The sequence below is a fragment of the Podarcis liolepis genome (genome assembly GCF_965112155.1).
Source record: "Podarcis liolepis genome assembly, chromosome: 12".
NCBI lineage: Eukaryota > Metazoa > Chordata > Lepidosauria > Squamata > Lacertidae > Podarcis > Podarcis liolepis.
In genome coordinates, this window is record NC_139563.1 from 46245770 (window position 1) to 46263966 (window position 18197).

General features: G+C 46.1%; 1 protein-coding gene across 1 annotated transcript; it reads right to left on the minus strand.

Annotated features, from left to right (window-relative positions):
* Nucleotides 1–2796: 2796 nt before the first annotated feature.
* Nucleotides 2797–17508, minus strand: MTURN (maturin, neural progenitor differentiation regulator homolog). Its single transcript, XM_083468646.1, has 3 exons — nt 16705–17508; nt 5503–5625; nt 2797–3357 (listed from the first exon to the last, which is right to left on the minus strand). The coding sequence occupies exons 1-3, from the start codon at nt 16867–16869 to the stop codon at nt 3247–3249; spliced, it is 399 nt and encodes a 132-aa protein (XP_083324772.1). The 5' UTR covers nt 16870–17508; the 3' UTR covers nt 2797–3246.
* Between the last annotated feature and the right edge of the window lie 689 nt (nt 17509–18197).

Consider the following 18197-nt stretch of genomic DNA (forward strand, 5'->3'; position numbering starts at 1 on the left):
CAGACTCCATATGACTTGCATGTGTGAACAGCGTCGGCTGAAATGAAACGGATGCTTTCCAATGGGGGCAGCTATCCAGGAGTTCAATCACCCAATGTGTAGTAATCCAAGACAAGAGAAGGCTAGGCTCTCCCTTGCTGGAGGAGATAATGGGCAGTCATCTTTGCATCAAATATGGAGTTGAAGTAGAAGTCTATACATCCCCACTTCCCAACTTTATTCTTCTATGTCAGGCATGGCCAAACCTGGACCTCCAGCTGTTTTGGGACTACAATTCCCATCACCCCTGTTAGCTAGGAATGATGGGAGTTGTAGTCCCAAAACAGCTGGAGGGCCAAGTTTGGCCATGCCTGTTCTATGTATATGAGCTCAGCTCTGCCATATAGCAGGAGGAAGTGACCCACTTTGGGCGACACCATGAAGGGAATTAGGTGGAAGGCATCTCCAGGCCATTTTTTAAAGGGTGTATTCTGCGGCATGCCATGATGTAATAACAGGGCATTAGTGGTTGATTTAGACTGGATCGCTCACACATAATTATGTTTTATTAGTTGTTCTGGGATACCTCCCCAACGTTACTGTGTGATTGCCATGCAGAGGGGAACTCTTGCACCATAGTACCCTGAACTGGGACCTCCAGATGCATCGTCTCTTGAGATACAAGTCCCCTGAAAAACCAACCCCCTTTTTATACCAGGTGGGGCACAAGTTGGGAGTGAATGAGAGGCCACTGAATAAGAAGTGAAGAAGCAGCTTCAGGCTGCTTTTAAGAGCTTGTCACTTGTCAGAAGGGGGTTGGAACCTGGAATGGGTAAAAGGATTTGGTTTAGTTGGGAGGTTTTGTTAGGTTGTAAACCACCCCAAGATCTATGGGTATAGGGTGGTATACAAATTTAATAAATAATAATAATAATGATGATGTCAAAGCACTTTCGTTGGATGAAAGATAACCCCGGCCCTGCAATTCCAGCCCAACTGGCGAACTGACCACACAACTCTCAGACATCTGTTCCATATTATGGAGGAGCATTCAGACATGGGGAATAGTGCATTAGTTTCCCTGATTCCAAACAGCCCCAAATTTCATCACTTTTCAGGTCAAGGGGGCTGCAAAGGATTTTTCTCTGGAATCAAGTAACGCAGAAATGTGTGTGAAACATGGACTGCATTCCGTTAAGTTTTCTGAAAGTGACTTTTGCATTGTGTGAAAGCTCAAATATAATTTGGAAATTAACAGGGAGATGGAATAAACTGCTGTGTGAAAGCAGCCCAAGACAGCATTTGTGCATCTTAATTGCGAAGCCTTTATTGCTCACTATTTTGCAGCCTGGTCACATGTGAAAGGATAAGGTTGTGTGGCATGGTCCCCAGACCACTGCCTGGAAAACAGAGTGTCTTCAAAAACAAATAAACTGTTCTAAGCAAAACTCATTCAGTGATGGGTTTGTTATCTCACAGCCTGGCTCCCGTTGGTGATCAATTGCCTATGGCAATTAGATACAATGATCTGCAGTGGCCAATCATCTTATAGACTATACACTTCCACTGAAGTGATAAATGCAGTTATCAAGTGAAGAACTTCCAAGTGTGAACTTAACTGAGTGTAATGAACCACTGTTCTGAATAGACAGTATGCCACAATCATTTTGCACATAATGGAAAGAAACGGTAGAAATGTACAGATGCTGTTTCTATCTCCTGTGACTTCCAATTAACTTTGGCTGTTAATCGTTGCTCATTTGATTAAAAAGAGTGAAGGAGAAATTAGGTATTTATGAACGTAAGGTACATTTTTAAAGAATTTAGGGGATACTAGTTATCTGACTAACCATTTCCTGTGCAGGCAAACGATTAGGGAATTTCATTGCTGATTTATTGTACTGATTAATGTGGATTTGTGCCAACATGTCCAACATGTCTTTTTAATTTATATTAATTTTTTGTTAAAGCAGTATTTGGCTCAGTATCTGCTGATAATAAAATTCATAACCATAATATCTGAAAGCCTTAATATAAATCTCTATTCTGACCAACATCTGTAAATAAAGTGCTTTGGGCACTTAGGAAACCTATTATTGTTGAATTATTACTATTAGATCAATACTGATGTGTTTTGCAAGGAATTTCCACCTAATCCAATTATCTTTGTTCAAACTTTAGGGGTTCTTCTGCGTTTATCACTGCTAAAACAACACAAATTTAGAGATGTGATTGAGCTGAAGCTAAGCACTTAAGAGTCTCGAGCCCAGTGCAGATGTAACATTCCCAATCTTGTATTTATGGCTAGAAGATAAGAGTGGTGGTCATTCTCCTTCACAAATTCTCTTCTCCCTTCCTGTGGTAGTTTTTTAACCATGGTGCATCCATCTGCCTGGATAAGAACTAGCTATGATGAATGGCAACCAGGGTAAATTTTAACCAGGGTTGGCAAGCCAGCCTCCAACCCTGGTTTAAAGCCAAACCATGGTTAGCACACAGCCAGATATAATACTACACCAGTGTTAAACCAAACAATTGGAAAGAGGGTGGTATCCAGGCTGAAGAGGAACAAGAGTAGGGTAAGTAGTGCTTGCAAGGTGCCTGATGAATCTCATTCCACCTGCACCGGGCCTCAACGATATCATAGTTAAAAGTATGTGTTTAAATCTTTCCCACTGAAAGCAAGGAGATTTTAAAATGCTTCATTTTGGCTCGGTTGCGCCCTTTGCTGGAACATTAACCATTCAGTACATTAACTAATAGTCTAGTTCTGTTTTTAAAATATATATATATAATAAAAAGAGAGATATCTAAGACTGAAAGTGCAGATTGCATTTATTCTCTGCATGGATGGTCCTCTGTAAGGTCACGCAAGTACTTAACACACCAACCAAATAGTTCCTACATTCAAATCACATTCACGTCAGTGAAATGTTAATTCTATACAAACAAATAAAAAAATGATAATAATTAAAACAAAACAAAACAAAAGACAAGTCAGCAGGAAGAAAAGAAAAACCCTAGTTCTAAGTTAACAATGGCAGAACGCTACTGAGACAACACCATAGAAACCTCACTGAAGCAGGAGTTAAATTCAGGCCACTTCTTAGCAAAGCTCACCACAGACTTTGAAAAATATTGTTGTTTTCTTTAAACTTTGGGTTTGGGAGTCAGATTTTCCAGTGTGATGCGTCATTCAAAAATGCTAATGCGGAAGCATAGCGATCCCACCTGGTAGGATAAAATATATTTCAATTCCTCTGAAAATTACTGCTGACTGACACCCATTTGCTGGTGATCGGCTTCCGCCTCTTCTTCTTCCACATCTGCATTGTATTCTTCAAACGCATCATCGTCTACATCTGGAAGCCCCAATAGCTATTTATAAAGACGACAGAAATAAAATTGTGAGTGTAATACAAAAGGGCAAAACAACCAGGCAACAGCACTGATGTTCCAAGTCCAAGAACAAACTGAGAATGTGGTTATTTGCAGCACCACATATAAAAGCATTTAAATTGGGGGAAAGAGTGTAGCAGCTCAGTGACTCGTGGGCCAGAGAGGGCCAATTCACACATTAGGCAGCAGTTGACTTGGTTTGTTCCTAAGATACTTATCAATAAAATGAGGCCAGCTCCAGCTCCATGATTGAGAACACCTGTAGGATGCTGAAGTTTGTAGACACCTCTGGTTCATTTAGTTTTCACACATCTTTGGTGTTAATAATAATTAAAAATGTGCAAAAAAAACAGGCACACAAACCTCCTTTCTTCACAGCAATGGGGGGGTGCCATGCCTGTTGAGGGAAATCTTCCCTTCAAGAGCTTTAGATACCAGAGTTAGCTCTGCAAACCTGGAGATCTGTTGATAATACTGGGCCATTAGTCTGACTCTAATGCATTCATGCAGCCTTGTAAATAAGCCTGCAGACATTACTAGCCTGCTAGGTGCTAGGCTGTGTCTCCAGCAGAAGTAGGAGGAGGAACTGTTATGCTAGCTTCCCAGCAGCTGAGTTCACTGTTGCTTACCAGGAGGGAGACAGGTGGAGCAGTTAGCAGAGTGCAAATGCACTATATTGCTTCCTGTAGTGCTCTTGCACTGTGCTGACCTCCCTGCCGCCTTGCCCTCCCCCTCCCAGTAAGAAACACTGACTCACCTGCTGGGAAGTTAGCCAGGAAGCCCCCTCTTCTGCATACAGCAAGGAAACGCAGCACACTTAACAATGTAGTGAAAAAGAAAGATGACATCTTTCAAGGGCTGGTGGAGAGAGGACAGAACAGAGGGTTGGATCAACAGGCAACCAGGAAACCAAGTGGACTGGAGGAAGAGGAAGAGAAATCCCTTTGCCGACGCCGACACCAGCCTGTTCACTTGTTCCGTGTGGAATTCCTGGTTGCCTGTAGCTACCAGGTAAGTTGTTAAAGGCAAGGTTGTGTTCAGAGCAGGATAAAAGGTGAATGTGATGTCTGCCCTTAAATGGCACTGCTGCCCATTCACTTTTAACAAAACTAACTTCCACGTGAGTGAGTTTTGGGGTTGTGATATTTTGATCACCAGGCTGGAAGCAGCCCTATGGAGAGCATCTAATGCAAGCCCTACAATGTCAAGATTGCCTAGGGTTAAACCATAACTGAGAGATGCACATTCGGGGCCAAGCTGGACTCCAGCTCCCATCAGCTGCAACAACATGTCAGCAACATCTTCAGGGCACCCCTGTCATACAGGATGGGTGCAACTATGGCTCCCTCTGTGCTTCCATCCTGCACTACTCCAGACACATGAGAAGCAGGGGAGATCACATGGCAGGGGCTGACAAGAGAATCACTTCTTGTGGCTGTGTGCACCTAGGGAAGATGCCCCTATGGAGAGTAACCACAGTTGTCCTGCTGACCTGAGGTTCCTAGTTTAGCATTACTGGAGCAGTGCAGGCAGAGAAAGACTGGGGAACCTGAAGCTCCACCTGTGGTTGTTGGACACCAAGTCCCATCAGCCTCAGCTGCCATGCCCAAAGGTCAGGGGTGATGGGAGATGAAGTCCTACGGTCTCTGGAGGGCCACTGCTTCCTCATTCTCTGGACGGAGGAGCAACACACCTGATTCTTCTTAGTGTAATGTTGTCTCAGGGGGAAAGAGCATGCTCAGTTCTCCACCCTTTTCAATTTCAGTAGATTGTGAAATTTCACAACAGAGGTGCCAGGAAATAATTCCACATCAGAGTCTGCCAGCACAGCCAACTACTCTAGTTCTTTAGATGCTGCATGCTGAAATAAAAAAACAACGTGTGTATCAATTCTCATATGGGATGGACGGGCCCTTTTGAGTTGCTTTCCGTCCCAGCTGGGAATGTCTGTTTGGAAAACGGGAGACAGAAAAATAAAGCTCTTAAAAATAAACTTATGTTTATACACATTTATGTGTGATGATGGGAAACGATCATGGAAGTGTGTGGTGTTTGTGGTCTGGCGTGTTGAAAACAAAACCTCTTAATGCAATAAAGCCAAAGGGTAAAAAAATGGGCACTTACAGGTCTGAATGATTTGAAGACTTTTTCCAGTATTTCATGCAGTGTCTTTTTACCACAGGAGGAGATGTAGTCCTGCGCCAACTGCAGGAAAGGCAAGCAGTCCTCGCTTTCACTCCAGACGTGCTGCAAAGGCAAGCCATGACAAAGCAGGGGTTAATCATGCTGGCAGGCAGTGAAGTTTAAAAAGCAATAAAACTGATATGGAGAGATTCTGGAGCTGTAGAGTGATCTATAGAGAGCTGTGGTGAGGAACAGGTTAAAACCCAGGGGCCTTAACCCAATGGCAGCCCCCATCTAACTCTCTGCTGTCCAGTGGCTATGTGGTTGCATACAAATCCTCCCTCTGCATAGACTCAGTGTTGCCACAAATGTTTGAAGGATTTCTACTCTGCTCTCCAGCCACATGGTGATTTACAAAGAGCAACAGGGAGAGGGTCACTGCCCTCAGGCTCATGACACAAAAGGAAAGGGGATGGGGAGGGGAGAGGAGAGGAGGAAAAGCAAACTCAAGCACCAAGTCAAAGTAGCAGAATTGTTATATTGGGTGGTGCCTCCAGACTGTCAGCATTTTGGAGGAAGGAGTCAAGGGCATACCAGAATTTTAGGTTTGTGCACCTAAAACGGATTAAAGTGCTGTGTCACCCTAGCGCAGAGGTGCAGAATCTCTCACCCACTGCCCAAAATTGGCTTGGCCCGGATCCCAATTTGGCCCATTTCCCCAGCCCATGTTGAAATTCCCTGGCCCTCTTCATGCTTGCTGTTACCCCAGAGGTGCAGGAAAAGCCACCATTGATCAATGAAGCCACTGCCCATCAGCTGACAGGCAGTGACTTCAAGTCTGATCAGTGGCAGCTTTTTCTGCATCTCTGGGGTAACACAGCAAGCAGGAATTTGGACACACTTCCCTCGTGCAATGCAGAAGTGCCTGCCTCAGTCCTGGACCTGCCTTCCTTCCTGCACTGGCAGCCAGGTGTCTTGGTGAGCAACGCAGCTAATGAGAGCTGAGGGCCAGCACCAGAGGTTGGCACTGACAGGCACCTGCAGAAGCCACAAGTCTCAGGATGTGGACCGCTGCCCATCCATGGAACCAGCAGTCCTGCTGCACCTCCACCTTGGTCTCAGTTACTGCTCACATGACCTCTGCAAGCAAGCAAGCAATGGCAGGGGCAAGGAGAATGAGCTGTAAGTTCTACTTGCCTCTTCAACCTTTGGTCCTTTGGTGTTGCTGGACTACGGCTCCCATCATCCCAGACTGCTGGGGACTGTGGGAGTTGTAGTTCAATGCTATATATGAGGAGCCAAGTTGAAGAACATTGCTTGCCATACAGACTGGCCTCCAACAAAGAGGGCAGGCAAATGGGGAGTGGTGTGGTGGACGGGAACTAGCTCCTTAAGTCTTCTCGCTGAAAGATCCCCAAAATTTGAAGGCAGCATTGGGAAATGACCAGGATGTGATCAGGCAGGAATGATTCCGCCCTCACAAAGAACCATCTTGATTTCTCCAGCTTTTTGATTACACACACAACATTTTACTCACATTATAATGTCCCCTCCAGTTATCACACTCAACCACCCTTTTATTCCCTATGCAACTCTCGACTTCAGATATAAATTCACATCCAATATGTCTGGGACAACACACAGCTACAGCATTGATCTAACCACACCTGCAGTCTTTCAGAACAAAGAAGCAGGATGTTAATTAGTGCAGGCACTTAATTAGGTTACAAACTGACTTGCTGGTAGGGTTCAAAATGCAGAGGGGCTAATCAGAGCCAGTGCAGTTCAGTGGATAAGAGTGCTGGATCAGGACTCTGGAAACCTTGAGCCAGTCAGTTTCTCAGCCTCACCTACTTTGCAGGGTTGTTGTAAATGTAAAGCAGGAGTTGAGAGACATGTGCACCACTTGGAAGAAGGCTAAAATGCAATTAATACCGTCTATGAAATATCTATCCATCCATCCATCTACCTACACACACACCCTCACGTTTGTGTGTCTCCATCCCTTGGAAGCAGAAGGCCTGTCTTATGTAGGTCACCTCAACCTCTAACAGCCTCCTGTATCCAGGAGTAGCCCCAAGCTAAGTACCTGCTCCCTTAGAGGAAGTGTAACGCTATCCAGAACAGGCAACCACCCTACCTTCCAGATACGTGAACTACCTGTCCCCAGAGCCTCCATCTTCCTAGGCATTCAAACTCAGATGTTGGCAGATGTCAGCTAAGTTAGCTGAAAATATTGGCACTGCCTCTGCACCAGGGTGGCCAGCCCACCATAACCGGGTCGCATGTTGTCTCCAAAAGGAGGCAGATCTAAAGAGGATTAATTTCAAAGTCGTTTCCGAAAGGTTTGTTACATAAGCACATTTGCGATGAGATTCCCAATGATAAAAGCATATAGGTATAAATAGCTATTACATAAAATCTGTCCTGTATTGCCAGTATCAGCTCTATACAGTTCATACAGTCAGCAGAAGAATTGGGAAGCAGAGATTTTCCTAGACTGGACCATCTCATGTAATCTTTGGAGATTGCATGTCTGAATTTGCCTCCATGAAAAATGCTGCATCATGGATGATGCTGAACAGGTCTCCCTGAGGTGCTATTTTCAGTTTCTTTAAGGATTCCTCCACCCACCCTACCAGGCCCCATCCCCACTGGTACAATCTGGAAAAAGGCTTTATCACTGGCAAATGTTTACCCCTCAGTTTGCATAAACTGGCTCTAGGAGGAAAGCAAGCAATTATGTGTGGAAAACGAGACAAAAATCTCAAGACTATGTTTTGAACAATGTCAATATATTAACTTTTACATGTTAAGAACCCCAGATTTTAGGTCCAGGGCATCTGCACATAGAATATTACAAAGCGGGACAAATCAGGTTACCCCCACTCTTCCTGTAAGCGTTACAGTCTAAATACATGGCACGCCCCAGGTACTTCTTCAGTTTCCGGTTTCTCACAAGGAAAAATAGGTGTCAAGCTATTTTTTATTAATACTTCATTGTGAATATTAGAACATTTAAGTTTGCCAGCTGCAATATATGAGCAAAATCAATTTCATGTCTCAAGCAAAATCCAAAGAACAGAAAGAAAATTACACAAGGATCACATCAAAGACCTAACTGAAAGCACGTTATACAAGATCATACGCAAACATTATTTAGCAGAGTACACAAACCCACACAACTATGAAATACAACAAATGCCACTCAGTCTCCACCCCTAGATTACCATGGTTTGGAGGTCAAGAAATGCCCTTTACTGTAGTCTTATTTCTTTGTTCTCCCTCAGATCTAAAGTATTTCCGTCCTATTTTTTGGAGCTAACATTCTTATGCATTCGCAATGGCATTTTTGCAAGCCATGGTTTGGTCCAACCGCAGTTTGCAAAGTGGTTAGAAGTGGGTCTACAAATTATGCAATGCTAAACCATGGTTAGCTCTAAAAAGGGAAAGAAGGGGAATTCACAAAGTTGGAGGAGGGAGGTGGAGAGGTATGAGACCCCACAGACCATCTCTGCTTTGCAAATCATGGCTAGGCAATTAGAAGACTCACACTACACTGTGCCCAAGGTGAAATACCGTACCGTATTTTTCGCCCCATAGGGCGCACCTAGGTTTTTTTTGGGGGGGGGATAAAGAAAAAAAATCCCCCCCAGGCGCGGGGCTGGGGAAGCCTGAGCTTCCCCCGACCCCAGCCCCCAGAACAGGCTGCTATCCGCAGGGATGCAGGCAGCTCTCTGCAAGCCCAGCGCGAAGTCATGCTGGGCTCCCACGGCTTGTGCAGAGCTGCGCGAAGCTCGAAGCCTGGAGTGTGCTGAGCTCAGCGCACCCCAGGCTTCGGGATGCAGGCAGCTCTCTGCAAGCCGTGGGAGCCCGGCGGGAACTCCCGCGGGCTCCCAAGGCTTGCGGATAGCTTCCTGAAGCCTGGAGAGCAAGAGGGGTCGGTGCGCACCGACCCCTCTCGCTCTCCAGGCTTCAGCGAAAGCCTGCATTCGCTCCATAGGACGCACACACATTTCTTCTTCATTTTTGGAGGGGAAAAAGTGCGTCCTATAAGGCAAAAAATACGGTAAATTAGGTAAATAAATTAGGTTGTCTATTGTACAAAAAGTTTATGAGACGCCTTAACAATGACCCATATTAAGTACCCTGAAATACCTAGAGATAGTTAGAATTCTTCATGCTGTCTGCTTCCTGACCACCTGTGGCACAGAAGCTCTGCTAGAAAACAAACTGGATCCCAAAGTGACAACAGAAGCGGGAACTCTGTTAACATGTTGAATCAGACAAGCTTCATGCTACGTTGAAGTCTTTGCCCACTGTATGTCCCAGTCTAAGCTCTCTGGCTCATCTATCACCTGGGGGACGTGTGCAAAGGGAGTTTAGCTTCATTCACGTCCAATTCACAAAGGAAAACTGTCAACCCAGCGTCAGAAAGACTTAACACTACACGGATGTAACAGGAGGCAGTTTTGCTAAGCAACCCACTGAAAACTGAACACAACTGCAACAGCAAAGTGCGAATAAAATGAGGGTTGTGAGAAAACACATACACAACTTTTGGTCCTTTATGAGATCGCTTTTCCTCTTACAAGCTGTCAGATGAAATGTACTCTGCAAGACTACACATCTTGTTAACTTCAGCTGACCTGAAATTTGAAATAATCAGTGGTGCATGCCTCTGTTCCATAGAAAATCTTCCTTCTCTTTTCTGAAAGCAAGACCAAGACAGTTCCCTGGCAGCTTAAAGGTTTCTTCTCAACTCTTTCAGGGCTCCTGAGTGCTGTTCTTTATCTGATTACTTATTTCTATTAAGCCCACCTATCTAGCTTGCAGACAGCAGAGTTCTCTTCATGGTTCCTAGAGCATTTGTGCAGTGGTTCAGCACAAAGAACATGGGTTGGATACAGAATTGATCATGTCTGAAACACAGCCATTGAAATTAACAGGACTTAAGTTAAAGAAAATGCTGTGTGAAATCCAAATTGGTGTTTTCATGAATGCCAGTAACTCGGCTGTATAGTCTATATTGTACAAAGCATTAACTGCCAGTGGAAAAGGTAGTGGGGGGGAGGTGGAACCTAGACACTTGAGGGGAGTCAAACTGAAAATTGGGTGATACATGATAACCTTTCATAACTTATGTCACCCAACAGCAGGGTCAGAATCCAGCCATGTGTGTGGCTGGATATGAACTCCAAACCTTATTGGCCATTGGCTTGAAAACCATAGATGCCAAGACATAAGCAACATATGAGGCTTGTAATGTGCTATTAATTTTTACTGCGAATCTGTAAAATGATTTCCAACACCCCTGCTTCTGTTGCAATGCTGGCGTTTGATGGTAGACACCTAGTCTGTGTTTCGTTTTGGTTATTATTATTATTCATTTCATTTCTATATAACTTTATATTTTTGGTTGGTGTTCTATGCTTGATCCTGTTAGTTTTCTATTTTAGTTGTTTGCATACTTAGCTACTGAAACTTATTATTATTCACAAGACAGTGTTTCCATATCAACTCTCATGCTGCAAATGCACACTTAAAAATGCAAAGAAACAAAGCCTCACTCTTGGAAGCACTAATGTGATGCAGCTAACTACGCAGCCAAGGGCAGGAACAGCAGAGTTGGGCCAGCAACAATCACTATCCCATCTTGGCAGGGGGAAGAATGAAATTCTCAAATGGAAACACTTGGGTTGGGGAAGTCAGTAGCAACACCCGTCTACATTTTCATGAGCCATGGTTTATGAAGGTGCGGGCCAAAGTCCCAATGACACCAGTGAGCAAGAAGACGGATCTAGCATGGAGAGAATGAGTGATATAAACATGCAAGTGTGCATAGGACCCAAGATGCTGCAAGAATGGAATGTTTTAGAGCAGCCAGGTCCAGTTCCCAAGAGACTGCGCTCTACTCCCAGCCTTAAAAAAAACTGACAGTGACCTACCCGTTGTCACTGGAGGGAGGAGGATCGTGGGTGGGGTGGGTGGATTGCCCAGAGCTATTTTTAGGAGAATTGCACAGAGTTTTTAAGCTCCCCCCCCCATAACTTTTTGTACACGTTAAGGATGCCGCAGTCTACTGGTTGGACATCCCTGTTTTAGAGGGTACTTGTGGTAAAAAGAGCATCTGATCTAGTTTGGCACATACAATGCTTCAGGGACGAAGAGGAATAGCTCTTCATGGCTTCAACATGTACAGAATGGTTGTGTGAATTGGCAACGAGACATAAGCCTTCAAATCCATGCCTTTAAGAAACAAGGCACAAAGCAGCCCAGATGTCGTTCTAGCCACTCAGTTGATTATTTTATTGTAAGACTGTTAATCAACCAAATATTTATTTGGCCTGGCTGCTGCTGTTGGGTTTGTTTGTTTGTTTTTGTTTCCAGTTGCCAGAAAAGCAATGGGCAAGGCTGGTTTTCCACCCTTCAGGCAGTTAAAAACACACAACAAAACTATATAACTTAGATAGGATAGAGACAGGTTTTGTGTGAACTCCTTTGGACCTTCCAAAACCACAACATCACCCTTGGATTCACAAAACTCCCATTAGGCTTTCACCCACCTCCAACAAGGCCCACACTTGGCTCTGCCCCCTAATCCCAAAGGTCCACTTAGTGGTTGAACCTTCCCAGGAACCACAACTTTTTATATCAAGATCTGGCAACCCTAGCCAAATATGGAGCCCTAGTTCTTAAGGAAATCAACTGTAGGCTGCTTTCCGTTAAGCAGATCCAATGTTTCAAAACTTTCAAATGAACTTTACAAAGCATAACCCACTAGACAGAACTGCACGATCATAGCAGTAACGTTTTCGCCTGCTCTCCATTTTTACCCTGCAAAAGCCCTGGCAAAGTGCCTAGTGTCATTGAGAACGCTGTCCTGGGGCCAGTTATTATTATCAAAAAAATAAATTTTATTATCCATTTTCATGTATGAGTAATTCCTCTCTTTGGGAATTCAGAAGAGGTCTAGAAACTAGGCTGTGATAATTGGCAAAGTCTCCAATTACACTTGTTGCTAGCCGCCCTGAGCCCAGCTTCGGCTGGGGAGGGCGGGATATAAATAAAATTTATTATTATTATTATTAAAAAGCCAAGGGCAGGCACGCGAGAGGCCTCCCATCTCAGACTGTCACAAGAACATAGGAAGTTACCGTATTTTTTGCACCATAACACTCACTTTTTTCCTCCTAAAAAGTAAGGGGAAATGTCTGTGCGTGTTATGGAGGGAATGCCTACGGGTGGCATGCCTACGGATTTTCCTCCTCTAAAAACTACGTGCGTGTTATGGTCGGGTGCGTGTTATAGAGCGAAAAATACGGTAGTTTCTACTGAATCAGGCCATTGGTCCATCTAGCCCCATATTGTCCACACTGACTGGCAGCGGCTTTCCAGGGTTTCAGGCAAGCGGACTCTCCCAGAGCTACCTGGAGATGCCAGAGATCAAACCTGGGACTTTCTGCATGCAAGACAGATGCTCTACCATGAGCTACCACCTTTCCCCAACTGTGCTGTACTGTACAATGTTCCACAGAACTGGCCCAAGACCAACACTACACCATGCTAGTTCTCTGAGTTTCAAGCTCTCTTTTAATTATTTTGGCCTTGTCCACAAAGGGGCTTTCAATGATCAGCTTGTCGCGAAAAGAAATTGCAATGAGGTGCAGCATGGCTTCTGAGTCATGGGCATACTTACAAAGCGGCAAGCCCTGTTCCCCCACGGGAATGTACTTAAGACAGCAAGGCTTTTCCAGTGAAATTGATGTGGCCCACCTTAAGTCCATGGGAGATGGTGAGCTAGAAATAAAAATCCAGTAATTCCCCTTAATAGATTAGATTGCTAAATTAAGACCTAGTGAGTTCAATGGGTCTCTTCTATGCACAACTGAGTCTGGCGCCACCAGCTCAAAGGGCCTCGTTCATTCCATACATTTAAGGCACTATGACACCACTTTAAACCGTCATGGCTTCCCCCAATGAATTCTGGGAGCTGTCATTTGTTAAGGGTGCTGGGAGTTGTTAGAAGACCCCTAGTCCCCTCCCAAAGTTCCCTGTAAAGAGGGATTTATTGTAAAATGACTTGGAGAACTGTAGTTCTGTGAGGGGAATAGGGGGTCCTAAGTTCAGCACTCATAACTGGCTACAGCTCCCAGAATTCTCTGGGGGGAGCCCTGACGGTATCACAGCGCTTTAAATGTATGGTGTGATTGTGGTCCTAGTGAAGGCCCATTCATTATTTCTGCCAGGAAAAACATAAGAAGCCACCACCTGCCTGGCTTCTGCTGCAGCCAAGAGGCCGCCAAAAGGGAAGAAGAAGAAGCGGCATCCCCTCAGAAAAGAATTTTCTCTAGATCCTCCAGAGTAACAAATTTAAGATATTCCTCTCGGGAAGCCCCTTGTGGAACGAAATGATACAAGGGTGCCCCTTGGGGAGAGCACAGTTATCCTACTGACTCCATTTTATCACAACACATTCTCCACTGGATATTCTCCACTGGATAGGGTGATAGCAATTCACGCCTGCTATTAGCCAAACTTCTGATGGAGGTGAAATGGGGCAGACCTACCCTTTGCTGCCCCATCCTTTGGTACCTGCCTTCTGAGAGAAAAACAGCAGATTCTGGGAAGAGGTTTTGAATATGCTACCTACAGGGCTGGCTCTTAATTTCAAACCACCATCACTCAACTCACTCCTTTCTATTACCTCTGTGGACAAACACCGGCTCCCTCAGCCTGAAGCAAGATTGAGCGCCGCACCCCAGACTGGACTTCACCATCCAGCGATCCTTTACCTATTGCCTTTTAATTCTGGCCAACCTGCCAGTGACCACGGGAAGCAGACTCCATTTTACATATGATCTGGAAAGGACGATGCTCCCAGCAATAGGAATCCTAAGGATTGCATTCTCTGTCCTTTCCTTCCTACATCATCATCCCAGGCACCCACATTTGCTATTCTTCCTGTTTAGTAGCAGTAAGTAACCCCGTCCTTGCTTATATCGCTGCAACCCCAGGCCTGCTAGGAGGTCCTTTCTTCTAGCAAGCCATGCACAGAGCGATGCTTGCAATTTCCCCCCAGCCCACCCCCCAGGGTAAATGCAAGGCAGGAACAACATGGGAACTGTACCGTTCAAGGCCTGGCATTTCCTCTGGGGTGAGAAGAATGTGCAACGTTTTCAGAAAAAGGAGTACCTTGAGCTTCACTATCAGATCTCTGGAACGTCAACGCTCTGAAAGATGGAGATGCCCTCAACGGATCACGTGAGATCCGCCAAACACAGCCCAACCACGGGACTCAAGACTCCTGGTTTGCCAACCAGTTCCTATAGGTAAATTCCAAAATTGTCTAATATGAAAGGGGAACCGCCTGCCCTCATACCTAGCAGGAGGTTACATACTGCTCAGGGGAGAGGCACTCTGCAAAAGCTCAGAGATGCTCTTCTCTTGTTTACAACAGAAGATCAGTTTCTGAGCTCTGGGCACAGTCCTGTGCCTAAGATTTCAGGTTAAAACTGCAGAGTGGAAGGAAAGGAGGACCTTTTTCTGCCTCCCCACTTCCAGCTACTCTCTGAAGACTGGAGATGAGACCCTCTTAAGAATATTAGGGGGGCAGACAGGGAAAGGACTGGACCATGTGAAAAACAAACACAGTATTTTTGCTGCAGTTCATTCATTTTCAGCTTTGTATTCTTATTATTAAAAAAGCACACCTAGGCGTTCCGTTGTGCGCCCGTAACCTTGGTTTCAGGTGCCATTGGGCTCCTAGTTTTCATAGCTCCATTTCTAACACAGCCCTTGGGGTCCCTTCCAATGCTACAATTCCATGATTCTAGGAGGGGAGAGTAACAACGCAGGTTTCCTTGAGCTCCTTGGAGAAAAATACCGGCTGGAATTGAAATAAATAAACATAAGGCCTAGGGGTCAAAAGAAGCCCCAATGTTTTAATTGTTCTGCTGCCTGGGGGGGTTCCTTTGGGAGCAAGGACGAGATATAAAAATAAATTAAGCGAGGGGCCAGTGCTTGCCAGAATAAAAGGATGCACACCTTGAGGCAGATGATGCCAGCTCTGAGACTCCTTCCAGGTGGGGAAATCCATCACTCCCAGGCAAAGGAGCCAATGTTAACCTCCCAGCCCTGGCAAAGATGAATGTGAGGCGGAAATGCACTTGGTGACTTAAGCTCCCCCCACCCCCCAAAAAGCAGGTGAAATCCCAAGTGCTGTGAGTGTGGATGGCCAGACTGGAACCATCAGGAAGGCTGAAAGGCCCAGAAGGGCCAAGACCCCCCTTTTCTCTCTCTGTGCCCCACCTCACTATCAGGGGTGCCAACTTGAATTAAATATTGGGGGCGCAGGGAAGCCCTGCCCCACATATCTGATCCCATGCCACCACTCTAATAGCAATGCCCATCAACAATATTTCAGATATTTGGGGGGGGGGAGCGAAGACACCTCAGCCCCATGGTTCCCAACATGGGGCACATGCCCCACAGGGGGGCAATTTGATTTTGGGTTTGTTTGTTTTTAGGGGGGGCAATTTGAGAATGAGTTAGTAACAGTGAACGGCCTTTTAGGCTTCCTCCATATGAACAATTCACTTCTTGAATAAAAAGAATTATATGGGGGGGAACGCATCAGGATTTTAGAGATGCTTAGGTGGGGCATGGCCCAAATAAAGGTTGGGAACCACTGCCTCTGACCCTAGGTCTTGGCTCCTGTGCCCACTCTTAAGAAAGAATCCCCCCTAAAAGGTGGGTAAATAAATAATAATAATAATACAAAATTGTTATTATTATTATTATTTCATGGGGGCGGAGAGGAAAGCGAAGACACCTCAGCCCAATGGTAATATATATATTATTACTACTACTACTACTACTATTATTATTAGAAAAAAATCCCCCCAAAGAAAAAAAGGAACACAGTAGGGGACAGAAACAGAAAGGGGCTCCCTGGTCTTTCTCTCTCTCCCCCATTATTTTGTGTGCGTCTTTCTTAGGGGTCAACTCCATGGGGCTCAAATACGTGAGAGGGGCCCCAAAAGGAAAAAAAAGTTGACGTCCGCGGCCATTCAAAGCGTGTCGCGTCACCTGATGGGGCGGGGCTGGCCTGGCCTGCCCCCCCACCTCAATATTTTATTCCAGTTGTGGGGGAGGGGAAAGGACACCCCCTGAGGGGGGTCGCCGCCGGTGGCTACTTACGAAGCTGTCCCCTCCGCAGCCGTTGTCCGGGCACAGCACGTAGAAGGAGACGCCCGGGTCGGCGTAGAAATCCATCCTGCGCTCCGTCTCCTCGGTGGCGATGAGCTCGAAGGGGGTGCGCGAGCACCATTTGTCCGCCGCGTCCGCCAGCTGCTGGAAAGCCATCGCCTCAGGCCGTGTGGGGGGCTGACGGGACCCGCTTCCTCCTCCTCCTCCTCCTCGGGGTTTACTCGGCCGGAGCTGCTCCTCCCTCAGCCGCTGCTGCTGTTGCTGCTGCTGCGGCCGCCGGGCTTCGCATCCCCGGTTTACATGCTGAGGGGACGACGGCCGCTTTCCCCACCCGCCCTCTCTTCTTCCTCCTCTTCCTCTCTTCCTTTCCCGCCTCAGCAGCCCGGCATAGGGGCTCCTCGGTCGCTCCGCCTCGGCCGGATGCGGCCGGATCCTGCTGGATCTCGAGGAGAATGAGCCGCCGCCGCCGCCGCCGCTCGCCCCTTTCGGGTTCGGAGCCTGGCGGTGCGCACGCGCAGACGCGCAGATAGGGGGAAATAACGGGAACGAACGGCCGTTCGCGGCGGCGGCGGCGACGCGAGACTCGACGGATGTCTTTCGCCGCCTGAAACGGGAGACGCCCTCAGAATATCGCGCAGGGCGGCAGCCCAGTGGAAGGCGGAGCAGCCCGATCCTGCAGAAACGCCGCGGGGTTTTGCGGCCGGGCTCCGAAATTCTGCTAAGGCAGGGGCTGAAAACAATCCAGAGGCGAGCGGAACAACAAAAATCCCAGGCCTAGGTCACTTTTTTTTCCAGCCGTGAGAGTGTGTGTATATACATACATATAGATAGATAGATAGATAGATAGATAGATATAGTGTGTGTGTGTGTGTGTGTGTGTGTGTGTAACCTGAGGTACCACTGTGTGTGTGTGTGTGTGTGTGTAGAGAGAGAGAGAGAATGTATATGTGTGTGTGTGTGTGTGTGTGTGTGTGTATTGATCTATAGGTCAATTTGGTTCAGCCATATATATATATATATATGCAGTATGTATTAGTGTGTGTGTGTGTGTGTGTGTGTGTATATATGTACACCTGCAAAACCTGCATTCCTGTACCCGTGAAAATCTACGAAAGCATATATATATATATATATATATATATATGGCTGAAACAATATATATAGCTGAAACCAAAAGTAACCTAGGCCTGGGATTTTTGTGGGGTGTGTGTGGAACCTCGGGTTGCGAACGTGATCCGTGCAGGAGGCACGTTTGCAGCCTGTGGCGTTCGCAACCCGTAGCGCCATGTCTGCACACGCGCGGGTCGCAATCCGGCGCTTCTGCGCATGCGTGAGCACCGAAACCCAGAAGTAACCCATTCTGGTACTTCTGGGTTTGGTGTGGTGCGCAACCAGAAATCGCGTAACCTGAAGCGCCTGTAACCTGAGGTACCACTGTGTGTGTGTGTGTGTGTGTGTACACACACACACACACATATACATAT

Excerpts from the sequence above, each read along its gene's own strand:
- MTURN (XM_083468646.1), bottom strand. The coding sequence starts at position 16,869 with ATGGCTTTCCAGCAGCTGGCGGACGCGGCGGACAAATGGTGCTCGCGC. Across the intron at positions 5,626-16,704 it reads GCTGCGGAGGGGACAGCTTC|CACGTCTGGAGTGAAAGCGA; the intron begins GTAAGTAGCCAC and ends TTGCCTTTGCAG. Across the intron at positions 3,358-5,502 it reads TCTTCAAATCATTCAGACCT|CTATTGGGGCTTCCAGATGT; the intron begins GTAAGTGCCCAT and ends CTTTATAAATAG.